The sequence below is a fragment of the Galeopterus variegatus genome, unplaced genomic scaffold, assembly GCF_000696425.1.
Source record: "Galeopterus variegatus unplaced genomic scaffold, G_variegatus-3.0.2 Scaffold1151, whole genome shotgun sequence".
Classification (NCBI taxonomy): domain Eukaryota; kingdom Metazoa; phylum Chordata; class Mammalia; order Dermoptera; family Cynocephalidae; genus Galeopterus; species Galeopterus variegatus.
The window spans coordinates 42,247-64,419 of record NW_007727262.1 but is presented as its reverse complement, the minus strand read 5'-3'; the positions used below and the strand labels follow the sequence as shown (position 1 = coordinate 64,419).

The 22,173-nt window shown below is 52.4% G+C and overlaps 1 protein-coding gene across 4 annotated transcripts in view; it reads left to right on the top strand.

Moving 5' to 3' along the window:
* The window catches only part of TBC1D2 (TBC1 domain family, member 2), a 51,625-nt gene extending 34,321 nt beyond the window's left edge, over nt 1-17,304 (top strand). The window contains exons 7-13 of one of the 4 annotated variants that reach the window (XM_008575179.1): nt 4,063-4,173; nt 6,325-6,512; nt 7,523-7,999; nt 12,324-12,444; nt 14,960-15,145; nt 15,984-16,072; nt 16,747-17,304. In XM_008575179.1, coding sequence (XP_008573401.1) covers nt 4,063-4,173; nt 6,325-6,512; nt 7,523-7,999; nt 12,324-12,444; nt 14,960-15,145; nt 15,984-16,072; nt 16,747-16,954 — 1,380 coding nt within the window. In that variant the 3' untranslated portion in view covers nt 16,955-17,304. Of the gene's footprint in view, nt 1-4,062; nt 4,174-6,324; nt 6,513-7,522; nt 8,000-12,323; nt 12,445-14,959; nt 15,146-15,950; nt 16,073-16,746 lie in introns of all 4 variants that reach the window. The other 3 variants (XM_008575177.1, XM_008575180.1, XM_008575181.1) reach the window with 3 other exon arrangements.
* Nucleotides 17,305-22,173: the final 4,869 nt, after the last annotated feature.

Here is a 22,173-nt window from a genome sequence, read left to right as displayed (position 1 = left end):
GCCTTCCCTCCAGGCCCTGCCAGTCCTCTCCCTGGGCCCTTAGGAGGGTGCTGCTCTTGACCCTAAGCATTTTCTTTTTTATTTTTTTAAAAAATGACTGGTAAGGGGATCTTAACCCTTGAGTAGGTGTTGTCAGCACCACGCTTTCTCAAGTGAGCTAACCAGCCATCCCTATATAGGGATCCGAACCCATGGCCTTCGTGTTATCAGCACCACGCTCTCCCGAGTGAGCCATGGACTGGCCCAACCCTTAAAGTTTTCTAGATGGAGTGGGGATAACCCTTCATACTGGAATATTCATAATAACAGAAATATTGCTATGCGCTTCTTTACTTTCTTGACCAGAAGCTCCAATATATTTGACCTTTTCGTGGCGTCCTGGGCTGCTGAAAAGTGAAGGTTTCTCTAAATTATCAAATTAGAGATGCAAGAGCCCAAGACCAGCTAGGTCTGGGGCCTGCCCTGGCCAGCCTCCTTTAGTGCCCTATTGATACCCCCTGGAGCCCCAAGGTGCCAGGGTGGACCCCTCTTTAGTCCTACACACAGTACAGATGACCCGTGGCTTGTTATAATAGTGGCAGTAACTGCTGCTCCCCTTCATAGGATTTACAGAATGTTTACTGGGTGCCAGGTACTGTCCTCATTGCTTTGTTTGCATCATCTCATGTAATCCTCGCACCAGCCCTACAAGTCAGTCACTTGTATGTGCTCCACTTTATAGATGGGAATGCTGAGGCCAAGGAAGGGTAACCAGGGCCATGTGCTGAAGAAGCGGGGGAGCTAGAATGGGTTGGGGCTCACATCCACTGACTAGTCTGCCTGCTCTGCTGCCTCCCAGCTTCTCTGCCTCTTTTGGCTACTGCCACCCTGCCTGCCTCACCCTTCCTTCCCCTATTCTGTCCTTGTTTCTCTCCCTGGGCTGCCCCATCCCACAGGACCAGTTGTGGCACAGGGGACAGGAACTCTGTAAGGTGTGATGCCTGCCATGGGTTGCGGCCTCCTTTCTAAAGCGTTGTGTCAGGAGCTGTCCAACCACCCAGAGGCCTGAGGCTATGGATAGGCACTCTTAGCCCCTACTGTCTCTTAATGGCTGCCATATAACCAGGGCCAGTCCTGCCCCAAACCTTGCCATGCATGGCCACACATGTACATACATAGTAGAACCTTGGAAACTCCCATACTGCTGAATCAAGGAACTGCTGGGTCGGGGGAGGTGGAGAAAGGAAAGAAAAAGAAATCAGGAAGCTTTTGAGAGACGAGTGGGCAGTGTTGAACAGTGGCCACTGCCCAAGCTTTGAAGTCAGACAGATCAGTGTTTGCATCCTGGCTGTGCCTCTTACTAGCTGTATGGCCTTGGTCAAGTAATCTCACCTCTGTATAAAGTGGCCTAACCATTTCGCCTTCCAGAGTTGTTAGAAGGATGAAGGAAGAGAACATAAAACCCAGATTCCCTTCCTTTTCTTTCAACAAAGAATTAAAAACCGCATAACCAGTCCCTGAATCTTTTCTTTTATGTAATCTGAAATCTGTAATCAGAGATTCTTTTGGATTAAAACAAAACAAAACCTTTCAAATGCAGATGCAGCTAGATTGTTAGAAAGCTGCCAGTCCTCCACACAGCAGTGAAAATTACTTCTATCAGATTCCTTTTCTGCCCTGCACCACCTCATAGCTAAGTGTTTTCCTCTTTTTTCCACTGATTCTGCTGGAATCCACTGTTCAAGACCTAACAGACAGCCAGGGGTGAGAGACATAGATCAGCTGGCTGGCTCCAGACTGCCCGAAAGCTAATTGTAATCATAGCCTCACCTAGGAGACTGTGTGTGTCCCTGACACACACATGTTCAGGAATTTATTTGTCAGCGAGCCCAGATATGAGGAGACTCAGAATATGTGATTCATATTAACCAAACTTACATTTGCAGATGATCCTCAGAGGCCTAGTGTTTTGTGCTTTAGAGTTGCATGTACTAGGTGTTTCTTATTTTCTAGCATTTAGGAGACCGAAATATTGTCTTTAAGTATGGGAACAGAGAGTATTCACATTTCCTGCTTGCCCTGTGATTGAGGACACCCAACCTTAGGGAAATGCCCCCTTGTTGAGACTCATTTTGAAAATAGGATCATTGGCCTCTTGGATATCAGATCTGGAAAGGCTCAGAAATCTAGTCTGCCAGCTCATTTTCTGATAGGGATGGCTGAGCAGTGGAGAGAGGGAAGGACTGTTCCAGGGTCATGAAACACGCTAGTGGCAGGACTGCAGTTGAAACCAGCTCTTCCATGCCCAGTCCCCTGCCTTCCACACTCGAGCACAAGGGCCTCGTCCATGGGCATTTCGCAAAGAGAATTTCTGGGGTCATGATCCTTGCCAAGGCAGGCTGGCAGGCAAGCAGGCTCTCCTCTTCCCCCACCCCCCTCCTCCAGTCGTGTTTTCCTTTTTCGCTGCACTGGTTGCTGTCACGTGGCTTTTCTCTTCTCTGAGGTCTCTCTTTTTCCTCCCTACAGTTCTGAGCCGAGAAGAACACTCAAGGTAGGGCAATGAGCTGAATGGCAAGGTTCTGCCCAGACGCTACCCCTGCCCCCGCCTGTGCTGCGCCAAGGGTGCTCACACCTGCCTACCTGTCTGGGCACGTCTGGGCCTTCCCTGGGATGGAGGCGGGGTACCTTATGTGACAAAAGCCTTGGAACTAGCTGTGAGCAACTTCTAGGAAGGGGTAGTAACAAGGAGGCAGGCCTGATCTCCAGCACTGGAGGCGGATATGCTCTCGCTGGGTGGTATTTGTTGAGCACCTACCATGGGCTACACATACCTGGGTTTGGATCCTGGCACTTCTGTACCAGCTGCGTGACAGGGGAATGTACCTTCTCTATGCTTGTGTCCTTTTCTATAAAATGGGAATTACAGTACTTAAATACTCATCCTACGGCAGTGTGATAAAGGTTATATTAAACAAAATAATGGACTTAAGGGAGATGGGCCTGGCACATAATAGGCACTCAGGTAGTGATAGATACCTTCCTCCCTTGCCTGGGGGCTTGTTTGTGAAGAATGTACATTAGCAGCAGTGGGGAAGCTATCAGCAGACAGCTCTCCCTGGCCACAGGCTAGGGCACAGGCTAACAGCATTCTAAGCCTTTTGCACCTATTAACAGGCAAATCCTCCCAACAACCCCTTGAGGTCAGGCTGTTATTATCCCCAGTTTCCAGATGAGAGGACGAGGCACAGAAAGCTTAAGTAACTTGTGCAAGGGCTCGGTGGTGAAGACAGGAGTTTTAGGCAGGGACAGGGTTGGAGAGGAAGAGGAAGACTGGGCTGGGGAGTTGGAACAGCCTGGGTCCAGGCCAGGAGAGAACAGAGAGCAAGCTCAGCTGGAGGACATCTTTCAGCCTAGGCACAGAAAGGGAGCTGAAAGCAGGGGGACACCACAGACAGCCCCAGTGGAGTGGTGAGAGGCCACGTAATGAAATCAGCCTGCAGTGTTCACTTCGAGCTACTGGAGTCCTGGGAACAGAGGCCCTCCTGGCAGCATAGAAAAGTATTTACAATGTGACACTAAGTAAAAAAATCTCTGCATTATGATTGCAAGTATATGGTAAAATGTTAGTTTAAAAAACAAACACTACTTGAGCACTCGCTATGTTTTGGTCCCTGTACTAGTGTTAATACATATTACCTCTCCCAGCTGCCCAGTGGGGTGACTGGTTTGCCCCTTTTACAGATGAGGAAACAGTATCAGAGTGGTTCAGTATCCTGCCTGAGGCGTCCCAGGCAGGACGTCAGAGTCAGGACTTGAACTCTAGGCCTAGTACTCTCTCTGCCACTTCTTGCTGGGATCAAGAATAGAGAAGGAGAAAATGAAAAATGAAAATAAAATAAAAAAAAAAAGAACAGAGAAAGAGGCTATGGATGGTTTTTTTTTTCTTTCAGCCTTCCTTTTTTGTTGCCATTATTAGAAATTTCTAAAGAAAGGAAGCTTTGGCAGCTCATTTGAGGGTGTGACTCTCAGGACCAGGGAGATGTTTATGGTGTAGCTCATAAAATGCTTTGCTCTCTTCTCCAGGATGACATGGAAGCCTACCGAACTCAGAACCGCTTCCTCAACTCGGAGATCCACCAGGTCACAAAGATCTGGAGGAAGGTGGCTGAGAAGGAGAAGGCCCTCCTGATGAAGGTGTGAGGCGGGAGCCCTGTTCTGGCCATCTCCATTCCTGGCTACCCTCCCCGTCCCCACCTGCCTATCCCCATCTCACTCATCCTGTCTGCTTACCCTCCGCATGGAGCCCTTTGGGAGCAGGGCCTGTGTCAAGTTCTTCCCCAGACTCCTGTGGTCTGGCTGATTGGGTCATCCATTCAGCATTGTTCATAGTGCAGCTATGGAGTAGGGACAGCCAGACCAATAAGCCTAGTTCCTGCTCTCAAGAAGGGTGCAGTCTAGTGAGAGAGTTGAACACAATCGAGTTGCAGTTGGGCTCACAGGATTCTTATGGATCTAAAGGGAGGAAGGGAAGTCAGGGAGGCTTCCTGGAGGAAGTGCTCTCTGAGTTGCATCTTAAAGGTGAGTTAGTGTTATCCAGGCAAACAGAGTAGAGAAAGACCTTTCAGGAAAAGAGACAGTGTAGTAAAGACCTGTGGCCTGAGAAGCGGGGAGCAGGGCTGGGGAGGGTGAGACATAAGGCTGGAAGTGAGGTGTTTGGAGCTCCCTCCTAGGAAACTGGGGAGTTGTTGAAGGATTTTGAGTGGAGAGTCCTCAATCGGACTTATGTTCTGAGAAGACCACTATGGCTCTCGGTGGAGGGTGGGCCTGGAAGTAGGGAGAATGTGGAGTCTGTAGCAGAAATCTCTGAGAAAGCATGGGTAATGGGACTCAGGAAGTGGCTCTGGCGATGGAGAGAAGTGAAGGTGGAAAAGTTGGGAAATAGGGTAATTTAATCAGGCCCCCTCACCTCAGGTCCGGTTGGGGGTGGTGCAGCACATTCTTTGTAAGTAAGTTGTATGTGGGTGGAGTTAGTGTGCCTGTGCAGTGTGGCCACTTGGCTGGCATTGACTGCCTCGGGTGTCTGCCCCACATGGCCATGACCTCAGACCTATGGCTCCAAGGACCTTTTTGCCAGTTACCTAGCTCGTAGACCTGCATGTGAGGGGTCTGGGGACCCAGCCTGGCATGTGAGGGGTTTGGGGACCCAGCCTAGCATGTGAAGGGTTTATGACCCAGTCTGGACAATGGGCTTGAGGGGTCTGTGAACTCCAGACCCAGCCCTAGCTCAACATTTGGCCCAGTCAGCAGGATTACAGGCAGGTAAAAGAGCTCAACAGGGGCCAGCCCCATGGCTCACTCGGGAGAGTGCAGCGCTGGTAGCTCCAAGGCCGCAGGTTCAGATCCTATATGGGGATGGCCGGTGCACTCGCTGGCTGAGCGTGGTGCAGACAGCGCCAAGCCAACAGTAAAAAAAAAAAAAAAAAGAACTCGACAGGGAGCCAGGTAGGAGATCAGGCTCAGAGGATGGCTTGGGTTGATGCTTGGCAAACGTTTGGAGACAGTGACCTGGACAGGGATGCAGCAGCCTTGCTATGAGGCTCCCCACTTGCCACCCCAGGATGAGACAGGAGCCCAGGTGGCCCCAAGGCCATGGCAATGCTATGAGATTTGTACTGTCCCCATCTCACAAAGATGGAAAACAAGACCCAGAGATGTTCTCTGACTCACCCAGCACTGTCCAGCTTGTGTAAATAGAAACAGAAAAGTTCAAGGCAAGGGGGTGGGGTACATGGGGGAGTGTCCCAGGCAAGAGACGAGGGTACATGAAGGCCATGAAGTGGGAGGGATGTGGTATGTTTGAGGAACCGAAAGAGCCCATGTGGCAGCAGCAGAGGGCATAAGAGCAGTGTCCATCCCGTGGGTGCTGCTCACTCATACCACCTACAGGGAGCTGGCTCTGTGCCAAGCGCCCTAGGAAAGGCTTTACACACGTCAGCTCGTCTAATCCTCACCAAAATCCTGAGGCAGACTCCATATAAGACCCGTTTTGCAGATGAAGAAGCTAAGGTCCAGAGAGGTTAAGGAACTTACCACAGTCCACACAGCTAGCAGTGGCTGCACTAGGATGGGATTGTAGGCTGAGCGAGAGCTGTGCTGTCCCTGCCTTGCTGTAAACCACTATATTCAGGGCCCATCTTCTTTCTCGTACTTGAAGTTCCTGGAGTAGGGGAGATAGGTGATGAGAGCTGGAGGGGCCATGTTGCCTAAAGCCCTTCAGGCCTCAGGCCTCCAGGGCAGCCCAAGCCCAACCAGCTGGCCTGACCAGCCCTCCCCTCTCTCTCGCAGTGTGCCTACCTCCAAGCCAGGAGCTGCCAGGTGGAAAGCAAGTACCTGGCAGGGCTGCGGAGGCTGCAGGAGGCCATGGGGGATGAGGCCAGCGAATGCTCAGAACTGCTAAGGCAGCTCATCCAGGAGGCACTGCAGTGGGAAGCCAGCGAAGCGTCGGCCAACGATGTGGAGCTGAGCCCCATCAGGTGAGCCTCGCAGCCAGCCAAGGCAGGGCTGGCCTGCCACCCATTGCTGCTGACCGTGTGCAAGCACAGCGCAGCCTGGAGCGTTAGCCCCTCTGATCTTCAGATACTAAGTGTGGTTACAGCTGAGCAGTCAGGCTCAGGGGAGACAGCCCCTTGCCCACAGCCAGACAGTGCATTAGTGCACACATGAGGCTGCTCCCCTTCTCCAGGCTGCCTCCCAGACAGGTCTGTCAGAGAGGGGAAGAAGGGAGACAAGCCCCTGCTGAGAAGTGGGCATGGGCAATTAAGTATAACAGGGAGGAGCGTGGCTGTGCTGAAAGGCCCTTGAGGGCTGGGTGGCGCAGTGGCAGGAGCCTGGGCTTTGGAGCCAGACCTATCTCTCTTGCTATGTGACCTTGGACAAGTCACTTTACCCTTCTGACCCTCATACTCAGCCTCTGTAAGCTGTGGGCTAAGACACCTGCTTTGCAAGACCATTAGGATTAAGTGAGATGGCACATGCAGGGCACATAGCAGGGACAAATAAGTTGAATAAAGAAAGGTCATCGGGAATAGGTCCCCATCTCTCCCATCCCTGCTTGTCATTGGTGCTGTCTGTTCCCCATCCAACCTTGGGCTTCCTGGCTGTGGTAAGTGAGGTTCTGTATTAGCAGTGTAGGACTCCCTGGACCTAAGGCTCCATGGAGTAATAAGAGGGTCCTTCATATTTGCACAGAATGAATGAGTAAATATCTCTTGAGCACTTACTGTGTACCAGGCACTATTTAGGCCCCCAGCAGTTTACAACAAAGGATCTCACTGGGTCTTTGTGAGGCAAAGCAGGAGCTCCTATACCTATTATACAGATGAGCAAACAGATTGGGAGAACTGAAGTGACCTGTCCAGAGCTGCATGGCTAACCCTCAGGGAAGCCAGAGCAGGAGCTTTGCCCAGGGCCCACTGCCTCCCCACTGCCCCTGATCTCAGGAAGGGCTCTACAAGGCATTGCTAATGTGGGCTTTTGCTGACAGTGAGCATGATGAATATGGTTTCCTGACGGTGCCCGACTATGAGGTGGAAGACATGAAGCTGCTGGCCAAGATCCAGGCGCTGGAAGTGCGCTCCCACCACCTGCTGGCCCTCGAGGCTGTGGAGCGGCCGCTGCGGGAGCGCTGGGCTACCCTGGGCGAGCTTGTGGCCTCAGCCGAGCTCAAGCAGCTGCTGCGGGCAGGAGTGCCCCGGGAGCACCGGCCACGTGTCTGGAGGTGGCTGGTCCACCTCCGTGTCCAGCACCTGTACACTCCCAGCTCCTACCGGGAACTGCTGAGCCGGGGCCAGGCCTGCAAGCAACCTGCCGCCCGCCAGATCGAGCTGGACCTTAACCGGACCTTCCCCAACAACAAGCATTTCACCTGCCCCTCCTCCAGCTACCCTGACAAGCTCCGCCGGGTGCTGCTGGCCTTCTCCTGGCAGAACCCCACCATTGGCTACTGCCAAGGCCTGAACAGGTGAGCCACCATAGCCCACTGAGGGCACAAACTTTACTTTTCAGAGCACCACTTTGTCTCTTTGGAGCCTCCCAAGAACCTGGAGATAGGAGCCCAGGATTCCCACTGGACAGATGAGGACAGGCAGGTGAGAGGGCACATTCAAGACAGAGATGGGCCAGATCAGAGAGCTCAGGTCCCCTTGTCCCGTGCTCTCTCCTTTGAGTTGTGCTCAGGCACCACTCACATAGAAAGCTTCATGAATGGTCCACCAGAGCATTTCATGCATGGCCTGGCTCACTTGTTGTAGGACTGCCTGGGTCAGGAATCATTTGCTTTAAGTGAAACCCACTCAGAGGAGCCCAAGGAAAAGGGAATGTGTAAATGTTGCAGGGGAAGCTCGCAGAAACCAGGAAAACAAAATAGAGCTGAGGACCAGATGGTCATTGGAGGCCGAGGCAACTGCTCTCTGCAGCAGGGCAGAGGCACTGCACCTCCCCAGAGTCAGGCCGTCCCCTGAGGTGGTATAGCACCATGGTCCTGCCCTGCAGCCCTGTCTGTGGCCACATGGCCTCCCTCTCTCCACATGTCTGCTTCCTTTCCTCTCAGCAGACCAGCCTCTGCCCACTCATTCTTTGGACATTTAGGGTCCTTCCAGGCTATCAGAATGGAGACCTCAACCCCTGCATCTTGGGCCTTTCAGTGAGTCTTCCCACCCCACCCCTCATGCGCTTAACCTCTCATGTTCCAGTCCTAAATTCCCAAAAGAAAGAATCTGAATGGCCCAGTCTGGACTAATTTCTACTTCTGTGCCAATCAGTGGGGGAGGGGAGGGGGTGGGGTCACCTGGTTCATAGGGCTGCCCCCTCTAAGACTGTGGGGGACTCTCATGGATGCCCCAGTTATCTCAATAGAGGTTGCATAGTTTCAAATATTTCTCAAAGCAAGTTTTGACTCAATTTAATTTAAACACATATATACTCATACAAAATTTACATATGCTGTTCTGCTCTTTTTACAGAATAGGTGGTGTGTGACATTTATTTAACACAGAATAAACATTCAGAGTGTCCTTACTCAAATTTGAATGGTTCTCAACCGTAGATACTTTTGATACGCTATTTCTAGCCTGAGTTGGGTGAAATTGAGCATGTATATGTACAATTACTGGAAATGAAGAGTTAAACTCCAACAATAATACCTCTCAGTCTGAGCCTCCTTGGAAATTATGTTCAGATTTCGTGCTACTCTAAATGTCTGCTACAGGTGATGTCTGTAGAAATTTCATTTATTCATTGATTTAGTGGCCGAGCAAAAGCCTGTGTACTTCTTATCTGTCTGAACATGTTAAAATCCGGAAGGGACAAAACTTGCAAAGCCTCTTTAAGAATAGCTGTGAAGGGAGCTGGAAGCTATGAGATTAGTATGAGTAATAATTTTTATACTTCATTCAAAGGTCAGGTAGGAAGTAATGCTTAATGAGGGCCTCTTGGATGCTGGGTGCTTCCTATACCTGACATTTAATCTTCTTGAAAACCCTGTGAGGTGATCATTGGTGCCCCTATTGTTCAGGTGACATAAGAGGGAATCCAAGAGTCTGAGGAACCTGCCCAGCGTCTCACCACACATGTTGGCTGGGCCAGCTGTCAACCCTGGACTCTGGCCTCCAGACCCAGTCCTTTCTGAAACCCGACCTCACTCAGAATGGTAACTGTGGCAGAGGGTGTACTTGGGCCACCCAGAAACCTTTTTTCCTGATCACACGTGACCTCTCTTGAGACCAGAGATGGGATTAGCCACAAATAGGCTGTGGTGCTCTGGAGTTCAATCTGTGCCAAAGGGGCAGGGAAAAATCCTGAGGCAGGAGGGGGCCTTGAGATAAGCCTCGTAGGAGAGAAGCCTCTCCCTGTGTGGAAACAGGCAGCACACAGGCCACAGAAGGGTATATAGGAACACCTGAGACCAAGAGAGGTGGAAGACACTGTGTATTTTTAGTATCTTTCTCTGGATGCTATTTTTACTTAAATTTGATATGCGAGCACAGATCATTGGTATTTATGCAAATGTTTATACTACTGCTTTACATAGAAAGTTATTTGTAACAGAAAGAACCTGTTTAAATGTGGAAAGTGCAGTGTACTCTTGAAAGACCTTAAACCTAAGACTGCAGGCCACACTTGTCTGAGTTGCCATCTGGTGGTGACCATTAGTACTGCGTGTGTGGTGTCTTAAGGTGACAGACCCTGCTTCTAAGGCAGCAAATCCAGCCTCTTTAGGTAGTGACAAATATCATAGTGATGATCTAATGCTCATTTAGAGCAAAACTTTCAATGCCATTTCCTGTGAAAATAAGTAGAATGCTTTTATAGTAATTTGTTCTTGCCCCCACTGACACACTCCTCCTTTGCTGGCCTACTTGGGCCCTGAATGCCTTGGGTTGGAGTCCAGCTGTAACCCTGAGCAGTTAGTAAGCCCTAGTGGGTACCAGCCTCAGATAACTGACCTTTTAATGTGTGCAGAAGTCTAAACTAGTGCTGGCAGCCAACTCCTGGACTGAGGACATCCTGAGGTAGGGTAAGGTGGAAAGAGCCCCAGGCTGGATTTGGGGAGTTCTGGGGTCTGTTTCCACTCTGCCACCAACTGACTGTGTGATCTTGAGCAAGTCACTTCTGCTTTCTAGGGCTCAGTTTTCCTATCTGTGCAATAAGGAGTTTGTCTAGACCAGAGATGACCAGTAGGAAGCAGCTACCTGGAGCCCTGTGTTGAGAGAGTTTCTGAGGCAGCCTCTAGACTCAGTGGGAAAGAGCACTATGATCAGTCAGTCTGTCTGCTCAGCACAGACAGACAGAGTGGTCGCCAGTACCACACATTTGCTACCCTTGAACTCAGTGACCTCTGAAGGCCCCCTTCCACCCAGCTCTGTTTTGAGGCAGAGCCTCGTGTTTCCCAGGAGACCTGTGACTGTTCTCTTCATTCATTCAGCTCAGACTCAGGAGGGTTTGTACAAATATTCGAGCCGGAGTAGGGAGAAATTCCTTCCCAATCTACTGGAGGAAGAGAAGGGATTTCCTTTTTCTTTTGAGAATAAACCTTGTTTCTAAAAGAGTCGTGAACCTCAGAAGAAGATGGTGGTCATGAATCCAATCTAGTAAGAACCCAGAGAAGCATATATATCTGAACAATGAAATGTGCTCTTTAAGTCCATAGGGAGTGTGAGGCTTCACATGCTGTAAAGCGACATTTCCCTAAGGGTGCTCTGAGGAACACCAGTTCCACTAGGCCTCGGTGGGTGTCATGTACAAAAAGGCATGGACCCACTGGACAACCCTGGGTTAGCGTCACATCGGTTTTGCTTCTGCAGGATTTCTCAGAGGCTTTACCAAGATAGCGTGCATCGTAAGTCTCTAGGAGGAGGCTGGAGTGTGCAGCATTCCCCAGACATCTCTGAATATGGGACCTTGTGTTCAGCTAGCATCTGGGGAGACCAGTAGTCCATGGAAGACATTTTGAAAATGTTTTCTTAGATGGTCCTGGATAAGGCCTGACAGGGAGGATGGGAGGAATAGAGAAAACAGCACTTCTCCCAGGAAGACTTCCCTGCTCAGCCCTGTGGGTTTTTTCTTTCTTACCCATGATCTCATTAGGGCATCGCGATAACTTCTGGGGTGGGGGTAGGGGGAGTAAAGGAACAAAAGATCCTGTGTATGAGTACCTGGTGTGTATATATATAGATATATATATATATGTGTGTGTGCCAGACAGTTAGCAAGGCACGGTCGGTCTGTCTCCTCTCAAAATACCTCCCAGCCCAGGTGGAGGGGAGAGTAGATACTGTTAAACTCACTTTACAGGTCATGAAACTGAGGCTCACCCAGGTTAGTGTACTTGCCAAGGTTGCCAAGCCTGTGACTATGAAGGTCGAGAGTGGCTGACACTGATAACGAGCTCACCACGTGTCAGACACTGTGCTAGGCATTGAATGTGTTAACTCTGTCTCCTCACAACGGTCCTGTGAGTCTGATGAGGATGCTGAGACTCCGAGGGGTTAAGTAACTCACCCACCGTCACCCAGGAAGCAGCAAGACCAGGATTCACACCCAGGCAACCTGACTCCAGAGCCCCTGCCCTGAAATGATTCCCGTTGCTCTGGAAGTCTCACAGGTCGTCCTCTCCAAAAGAGTGTTCATCTCACCCCAGGTGCCAGCCTGGTTAGGGGGTGGGGCTAGACTGGTGGCCATGTGGAAGGACTCCCCCGCCAGGACCCAGGGAGCCATCTCTGCCACAAGCTGCCTGGCAGGGCTGTGACTTCTGTGGATTACTCCAGGCCTCCTTCCCTCCACTCCAGGCTGGCGGCCATTGCTCTACTGGTCCTGGATGAGGAGGAGAGTGCCTTCTGGTGCCTGGTGGCCATTGTAGAGACCATCATGCCGGCTGACTACTACACCAAAACCCTGACAGCATCCCAGGTGAGCGGGGCAGGGAGGGGACTTGGCGGCCATGCAGGGCAGTGCCCCTGAATTGTTCCTACAAGCCAGTGAGTCTGGGAAAGTTGGGAATCTCTCAGGCCTCCATTTCTCCGTCTGTACAGTGGGCCAATAACCCCTCTCTGGGACTGCTGGACGGTCCCAGTGAGCTGATGGCCTGTTGAATTGTTGGGGCCCTGCCCATGGGATAGACTGTTGTTATTCCAGTGGTGACATCATGTCATTAAAAACAGTTGCTTTTCTGGGGAGGGGAGGAGAAGGAATTCTAATGTCACTTGCCGTTTGCCAGTCAGGAATTTCAAACAAAAATCAGATAGGGTGGGCGAGGGGGCTAGGAGGATGGGAGGTAATGACAATAATTCCTGCACATTTTTGCACATGATTCTCTTCATTTTCTGCTGAGAAGCACAGCTGCCTGCACCATGTCCTCACTTCCTCGACTGCCCTCTGAGCACAGGCTAGCCCTAGAGTCAGGCACAGCTGGGTTCAGAGCCCTATCCCTCCACTAATCAGCTGTGTGGCCTTGGCAAGGGACGTCACCTCTCAGAAGCCCAGGCTTGCCCACTTTTGAATTGGAATAAAGCTGCTCCATGGGCTTGTTAAGAGGTGTAGATGGGAAAACATTTCACACCTCCCTTCTCCACTCTCCAGCCTTTCCCACCCACCCCTGCCCCATTCCTGCTGCATCAGCACCTTTCGCTTTACAGACAGAGGCCACTTTCTCACTTCCCGCCTCCCAACCTACTAGGTTACTACCTGCCCACCCATCCTTTTATCTGCCTTTCCTACTTGGGTCATCTAATACTGATTCCTCCTTCTGGGATGCCTGCATGGATGGGAGGGCAGGAGACAGTTGTTCAGGTGTGGAACTGAGGAGACAGATGGAGACTTGGGAGCTATCAGCAGATACGTGCTGAAGCAGGTAAGACTGCATCTGTCTGCGTAGAAGGAAGCCCAACCTAATGGTGGCTTCCGTGGGAGATTATTTTTCTCAGATAATGACAAGATTATACCAGCTTCTCGATGACATCAGGGATTGAGCTCCTCATAGCTTCCTGCTCTGCCACCTCTGGCATGTGGCTTTCACCTTCATGCTCGTCACCCTGTGGTCACAAAAATGGCTGCACCTCCTCTGGCACCATGGCCATTGTCTAGGCTGGAAGACCAGAGGGTGACAGGCAGGCGCTGGCTCCCCCGCCCAGCAATTTCTATCTACATCTCATTGGTCTGGACTGTATCTCGTGGCCGCTCCTGGGTGCAAGGCAGGCTGGGACATGTACCGTATTTTATTTTCACATCTTAACGTCTCTGAAATTGAGATGTGTTATCACGACCAATGTGAGTTTTGTGGGGTTTTTTCACTTTTTATTATGAAAAATTTCCCACATTCAGAAAAATACAGAAAACAGTATAATGAACCTCCATGTGTCCATCACCTAGTTTCAATAATTATCAACACAGGGAGGCCAGTGTCATTGCATCTCTGCCCCTACGCACTCCTGCTTTGATTATCTTGAAGTAAATTTCAGACATCGTGTCATCAGCTCATCCATAAATCCTTCAAGAGGTGCAATGGCATCTCAGCTTCAGTGAGTAACCTTAGGCTTTGCGCTGGACGCTTGGCCTCCACAGCTGCCTTGGGGTGAGGAAGGTGGGAAGCTGCTGGGTGTTTGCCACAGTGATGCTGAAGCTAGTAAGAGGACACCCATGGGGGCATGGGGGAGAGGGCTGAGCAACCAGGAGTTCCAGGCAAGGACGAGCAAGAGGAGGCTAAATGGGTCATCACAGAGGTAGGAGGAGAACCACAAAACCATGGAGCCAGCGAAAGAGCCAGTGCTGGGAGTAATCTCCCGGGTCCAGTGAAGTGAGGATGGAGATGTGACAGTGGCTATGCGGAGAGGTCACTGGCAACCATTGCCCAGCAGCATCTCACTTTGAGAAGGTTCCTTGAGGTCCAGTGTGGCAGAACATGATGGCTCCCCCAAACACCTGTCCCAGGACCTCATCCCAAACATCCACTGAACATCTTATATGTCAGGCCCAGACTGGGTGTAGAGAAATGACCATGGGTGTCAGCTGACACAAGTCTACAGATGAAGCTCCTGGTTCCCCAGGGCCTTTGTGCATGAGACTAGTTTCTCCAAACTTCCAAGAGGATCACCCTGGCCCATGAACTCCTGCTTATCTCACGGTTCAGGTGGGCAGAGGGGCTGAGAACTTGCCAGCCCACAGGGACCTTCTTTGCAAAGCTCAGTACCCCAGCCCAGGTGACTCACCTGTGTCAGGCAGGAGCAGTGAAGTGACATGCCGCCGCACCTCCTTCCCGGCTAGGCTGGGCTCGAGCTCCCACAGATGTTCTGTGCCACCTGGGCAGGGCAGAGTCTACTCAGCATGGCTCCGAGACTGTGTGTGGACTGACCGGGAATGACAGGGTGGGGAGGGAGGGAGGCAGTCCTTCCTGAGGCTGCAGGCGATGGACCCTGTTGCTGGCTTCTAGGTGGACCAGCGGGTGCTCCAGGACCTCCTCTCAGAGAAGCTGCCCAGGCTCATGGCCCATCTGGTGCAGCACCACGTGGACCTCTCCCTCATCACCTTCAACTGGTTCCTCGTGGTATTTGCAGACAGTCTCATCAGCGACATCCTCCTCCGGGTCTGGGATGCCTTCTTGTATGAGGGGACCAAGGTAGGGTGCTGGCAGGGGGTGGGCAGGGGGGCTCTGAGAAAATCCCTTTACCCATCTGGGTCTTGATTCTGCCCCTGGAGAATGGGGAGACATGCTCACCTTCAAGGGTGTTGAGCACATGTCTTGAGAGCATGGCTTTGTAAACTGTGAAGTGCTTTGCACCTATGAGAGGAAGTGATAGTTCTGCCTCTGAAGATGTTTCCTGAAGTTGGGGGGTTTCCCTTCCCTGGAGAGAAGGTATGAGCATGAACAGGGAGCACATCCGTGTTCTGGCCCTTGTCCAACCATCCCCTGGGCCCCTCCTCCTCATTCTCACGTTGGGATTAAGCCCTGGATTAGGAGGCTGGAGCTTGGGGCTGGTCCCAGCTCTGCCCTGACTTTGCCAGGAGACTGTGAGCAGGTCCCCCCTCCTTACCTCAGCCCCAGTTTCCATCTCCCAGTTTACAAAGCACCCTCAGATTTGTCATTTCATTTGATCCCTGCCAAAGCCCCATGTGAAGACACGGTATTCACCCTGTTAGGTCCAATGGGGCAGCACCTTGCCCAGGGTCATGGCACACAGGTCAGGGCAGAGCTGGGACTTGGTCCAAATCCCTAGATTTCAAGCTGTGCTCCGCACTTAGGGTTTTCCATCTCCCCGCAACCTCTGTGGTCTCCCCCCACACATTGTGCCCCAGGCCTCAACCTCTGCAGTCTTTCCAGGGGCTCCCACTCCCACATTGCCTGGGTCTGTAGGTTTTCTTCCCTCTGGAGATTACCTGCCTAGCCCCCCATGCCCCACCTGAGCCCCCACTTTGCCCCCCAGGTGGTGTTCCGCTATGCATTGGCCATTTTCAAGTACAACGAGGAGGAGATCCTAAGACTGCAGGATGGCCTGGAGATCTACCAGTACCTGCGATTCTTCACCAAGACCATCTGCAACAGCCGGTGAGAACTCACCCTTGCCCCCTCTACCACTCCTACCACCCACATAGCCCCAGGACACACAGCAGAGGGTGGGCTGGCCTTTGCCAAGTGGAGATTCATTAGTGATACTGATCCTCTCAGTATAGCTTAAAAATCTGTAGGGAAGTTTCACTGTCTTAGTGATCTCCCTGCCCCTTAACATGGCATTCAGGGCCTTCATACAGTTTCATTTCTTGTCTACCTTTCTCTGCCTTGAATACTCATGGCCCATCATCCTGGAAAAAAATATTATTTGAGTTCCTAGCACAACCCCACCTCTGGGATTTTGCCCTTGCAGTTTCTTCTACTTAGAATGCCTCCTTCCCACCTCCACTACCACCATCTTCTTTGTCTGGGCAACTTTCATTCATTCTTCAAAACTCAGCTTATATGTCACTTCCTCCAGGAAGCCTTCCCTGACCAACCCTTCCCTAAAGAGTTAGGTATCGTTCTTTTGGACTCTCATAGTCCTGAGCTTTTTCCCGCCTCAATACATATCGCTCTGGGTAGAAATCATCTTCATTGTTTCCTCCCTGAAAGGTGAGTTTCCAGAGAACGGGGGCCAGGGGCTCAGCCACATGGGCAGGAGGAATGCAGGGGTGTCTGGGAAAGCCCATTGGGGCCCTGTGTGCTGGGCTAATTGTGCTCTCCCCCAGGAAGCTGATGAACATTGCCTTCAACGACATGAACCCCTTTCCCATGAAACAGCTGCGGCAGCTGCGGAGGGTGCACCGGCAGAGGCTGGAGGCTGAGCTGTGGGAGCTGGAGCGGCTTAAGGCCGAGTACATGGAGAGGCGGGCATCCCAGAGCAGAGCAGTGCCTGAGGGCTGCGCCAGCGACGACGAGGGAGACGGGGAGGCCTGACCTGGCCACCTCCCCTCCCCAAAGCCTTTCTCACCCTTTGCTGGCAGGCCCACTGGAGGTCGGGCTTGGACCAGTGGTTCAGCCCTGCAGCTGCATCACTACATGACCCTGGACTAGGCCCTTCCCCTCTCTGGGCCTCAGTCTCCCCTGGGACACTGTCTGCTGTGAAGCCATTGGTTGGGTTACGTCTTCTTGGGCACTTACCTGGGGGTGCCTCCCCTGTGGAGCACTTTAGCGCGTGGACTAGCAAGAGTGCTGTTTTTATAGGGTAACCTTGACCATTCTCTAAGTTATACTACATCAAACAATATAAATGTTGGAAATAGTTCAAAAGAAACAGTTCTCAGTTACCTGAGTAAAGTTCCTGGATGGGCCCAAGGTGTCAGGATGTGCCATTACTAGTGCCTTCCAGTCTGGGGCATCTCTGGCCCTGGGATTTAGAGTTCCTCCCTTTCTGGATGGCAGCTCTTCTCCAACGCCAATTGAGTCTGCCTCCCAGGCTCACCCCTCATGTACTAAGACCTGTTTCCAGAGCTTTGCGCCTCCACCCTCCTTTCTGCTCACAGCCCATTTTGGAGGATTCCGGGGAAAACAGGGGATGGGCAGAGTGCCCTGTGTCAGATGCCCCACTTACGACCTCCCACTGCCCACTTCCCAGGCTGAGGCAAGGAGGGTCACTTCTCCTCTTGAAACACAGGTGGTTGGGAGTGTGGGGAGAAGGCGGTGATGGAGCATGCTGCAGCCCACGTCAGGGTTGGGTTGTCATAGCATCCACCACGTGCAGGAACTAGAAGCTTTGTGGCCCTGGCCTGGCATCAGTTCTGGGCTCTTCCAGGGTCTTTCCTCAGCAGACAGAGGCTTCCTCCATCTCCCTGAAGGCAGGGGTCAAGGCTGCACAAGTGATTTTGGCAGCTCATTTCTAAGCAAAACCTGAGACTGTGCTGGTGTAGCCTTGAACTTGGCTCTCTGTGGTATAAAGGGCCGGGGGTGGGGGTTCTCACATGGAAACTCCTCTCTGGAAAACCCCCCAGGACTATGTGAGGCTGCCCTCAAACCTCCCAGCTTTGACCTGAGCTCCTGTCCAGGGCTGGAGAGGAGTCCACGTTCATCACCAGGGACCAGGAACCAGGCACAGCCCTGGCTAGTCCCTAGACCCTCCTGTCACCCACAGGTGTGAACTTAAAGGGTTGGCGCACTAGGCACCGAGTTCCCCCACACTGCGCAGCCCTGGGGAGGGGGCGCTCAGAGTTTGCTTTCCTCCCACATTCACGTGGGCTCCTGCAGCCCAAGGGCCCCGGGTTTTCCGAGGGCACCCTGCACTGGGGCTTGACTGCCTTCTCATTTTTGCTAAACCTTTCTCATCGGCTGAGGCCCTTTCACCACTCAGCAGTATCCCTGAAGTGTGATGGTATGAGGTCGGCCTGAGGGGTGCTGGCTGCACCCTGACAGGCTGGTTACTGTAACTCTGAGGTTGATCATCAGGGTGACGAGGGGCCCATCCTCATGGGGCTACAGGAGGGCTAAAGGAGATAAAGCTGGTGCTGGGCCTGGTGCCTGGTACAGGGCAAAGTGCCACTAACAGCAACGATGGCCTTTTTATGAAAGAAACATCACCAAAGGTCCAGGGGAGGCTGGGCCCAGGTGGTCCCTCTGACTCCAGCCTTGAAATTCACATTCCTCGTTCAGCAAAAGAGCAGCTAGGAACAGATCAGGCAGTGGGCACAGGGGCTGCTGGATAAGTGGCACCTCCCCGTCTTTCCTTCCTGCTCTCTCCTTTATCCCTCTTTTCTTTTTCCTCCTTCCCCCTTCCCCCTTCTCCTCTCCCTTCTTCCTTCCTTCTTCCCCTTTTCTTTTTCCTCCTCTTCCTCCTCTCTACTTCTCTTCCCCTCTCCTCCATCCCCCCATTCCTCCCCTTCCTTTCCTGCGGGGGAAGGGGTGGTGCTTTGCAGCTGACGCAGTACTATGTAACCTCTGGTTCCTACGTGGCTGCACCTTAGAATCACCTGAGTGGCTTTTTAAAAATACTGGTGCTGGGGCCCACACTCAGACTGTTGTGAGGCCGATGCCCAGGTCCCCTGGGAAGGTTGGGGAACACAGGACAGTGAGGACTAACTAACTGCCCCCTTCAGCCCTGAAGGGGAGCTGGACGTGAGATCCACCTGCCTTGCAGCACCTCCTCACCCAGGTGAAGCTCAGGTTAGAGTAGACAGGGCTCAGAGAGGTTAACTAACCCATCCAAAGTTGTAGCTGCTGAGTGGTTGAGCCACGCCCAAGCCTAGAGGTCCTGACTGCAAAGCCAGGGAGGGCTCCTCTCAGCCCACCACCCCTTCTCTGGAACCTAGAACACCTCTCCCAAGGACCCAGGGGGAAGGGCAGGCCTGGCCTATGGCCTCCTCGGGGTATACTCATGGGATAGCTTTAGGTAAAGGAAAATGAGGGGAAGAGCTTCCTAATTGTTGCCTCAAGCTGGAATTGTGATATTCCCTTCAAAGATGAACGAGGGAAGCAGCACTCCTATGTCACAGGCTGTAGCAGGAATGGCGGGCCCCACATTGAGGATGTCAGCCTACTGCAGCTGCTCTTAGGAAGCCTGCCCACCCTCCCTCTGCTCTTTCTGGAGGGCGTTTGGGGCCCACCGTTGGTATCAGGTTCCTGGCCCTGCACCACAGCTGTCGCCCCCTTCCCCAGGGGCTGCTGCCTTCCAGAGCTGGAGGATCTGATTCCTCCCAGCCCCACCTTCCTACCCAGGGGATAGGACCTCTTGGTCAAAGCATCCCTCCCCCAGACCCTAGGGCCTATGGAAAACTGACATCCAGGCCCCATTTTATAGGGGAGGGAAAAAGTTATTCAGGGTACCTTACCAGGGCAACATCCCCAAGAATAAAGGGACTGAGTCAAAGGAGGAGGAAGGGTCTGGAGGACACTTTGGAGGTGCACACTCTGGAGGTGCGCACTCGCACAGATTGCCCATGTTCAAGGCTACTATCCCCCAAACACAGACCCTCACCCCCCAGGCACTGACTCATTCTTTCTCAGCTTCATCTCCCATGGACACAGGGCCATGTTGTACAGAAGCCTGAACATGGGGAAAATAGATGGAAGACTGGCCACAGACACAGGTGCGCGGGCGCACACGTATTCTAGGCTTGCACAAGGTGTCTATCTACATGTGGCAGATTAAACAAAGTTGGCCATGTCGGGAGGGAAGGAAGCAGTTTTCCTCACCCATCCCAACCAGCACTAAGTTCCAATAGGAGGTGCTGGCAGATGGGCCCAACTTTGGAACCAGAGCTGCTGTGTGGTTTTCTAGTGAGGGGGCCCTGGATAGGTCATGGGTGCAATTCGGACAGTGGTCTGGGTAGCCTTTGGTAGTCTGGGGTAGCCTCACAAGGAAGGGGCAGGCAAGGAGAACCCCTCCCCACCCCACCCCACAGAGCAACCCCAGGAAGAGTCCCAGGTGGTGTCTGTTGCAGAGGCCTCCCCTTTGGCCTGTGGGTCCATCTGCTCATGACCCACAGAGACGTCCCTGTCAAACCAACCCTTCCCCAGACAGAGTCCCAGCCACTAACCACCAAGGCACAGGGTGGGACGATGTGATACAAGGCTGGCAGTACACATCCACAGGGCATCTGGGAAGTCTGCATAGGTTTAGAAGGGGAGATGTTGATGTGGGAAGGGAATTCCAGGCAAAAGGAATGGTGTGAGAATGCAAGGGGAGTGGTGTCAGCAGGGGTGGGGGGTGCACCAGAGATACTGGACCCAGCCCTAAGTGCATTAAGACATTGAGATGCCTTAGCCTGGGAAAGGTTACGTGCCCACCCCCCAGGAATAATTCATATAAAAGCAACATTAAACCATGAGTATGAGGAATTTTCACAATTTTCTGATTTTGTCCATATACTGTTTGAAACTTCAAATACCTAACTCTTGCACACTGATCACAAAGCATGCATTCAGTCTGCCTACGAGCAGTCCATCTCCAAGAGGCCTGCACCAGGGCTGCAGGGTGGAGGTGTTGAGGGCCATGCTGCATGCTGGGATTTGGGAGGTAGGCAGGGAGCTCACCCACCTCTGGACAGGGGAGTGGCTGGCCCAGTGAACTGTGAACGCTGAGTCACAGGGTCTGGCTCTGGCCATTCTTTCTAAGGAAATCAATAGTCCCCCAAGTTCTTAGCCACTCTCAGCCTCAATTTTCTTTCTTTCTTTTCTTTTTTCTTTTTTTGCCAGCTGGCAGGTTTGGGGACCCCAACCCTTGACCTTGGTGTTATCAGCACCAGCTGTAACCAAGTGAGCTAACCAGCCAGCCCTCAATTTTCTTATCTGTAAAATGGAGATAATACTAATGACTAAATAAAAGGGTTGGTAGGATTTAATGAAATATGTAAAGTAGTACACAGCATGCTCTGTTATTCACTCAGCAGCTGTACACTGGGTGCCTACTATGTGCCAGGTACTGTTCTAGACCCTCAAGGTAGCCACTGAACAAAATCAAGAGCTCTTCTCAAGAGGTAGTGTGGTGGAGTGACTATGAACTTGGGCTTGGGAGCCACGCTACCTGGGGTTGAATTATTAGCTGTGTGATCTTTTAAGTGAGGTACTTAACCTTTCTGTGCCTCAGCTTCCTTATATGTAAAATAGGCAAGTAATAGTAACCTCATATGCTTGTGTGACAGCAAAGTGAGGTGACGTACATAAGGTGCTTAGAACGGTGCCAGGCTCAGTTAAGGGTTAGGCGGTGGTATTATTAAAAGGCTGGGCCGCGCCCCCTCCCGCCCTTCCCGGTTGCCTGGGGCTCTCAGGACGAGACTGTGCAGCAGCGCCCTCTCCTGGCTACCGAGAGAAGGCAGGAGTCCTCCAGACACTCCCGGCCTCCCCGCTCGCGTCCCGGGCGGACTGGGAAGCCTCGGTGACCATCTAACCGCCCGGGCGTAGGGAGCGCTTCCCCGGGGCCGGGCTCCGCGCGCTGTATCCGGCCGGGATCTTCTGATCCAAATCTCAGACCGCCCTCTGAGGCAGACACGGTCACTGTCTCCACTTCACCAAGGGGGAAACTAAGGCCCCGGGAGGTCGAGTCCCTTGTCCCACGCCCCGCAGCGAGGGAACGCGGGACGTGAAGCCAGGCGGGTCTGGCCGTCCCCAGTCACTGCGGGGTGTGCGCGCCGGTGTGCACGCCTGCTCCGAGCGCGTGTGCGCGGCCCGAGGCCGGCCCCGGGGGGCCA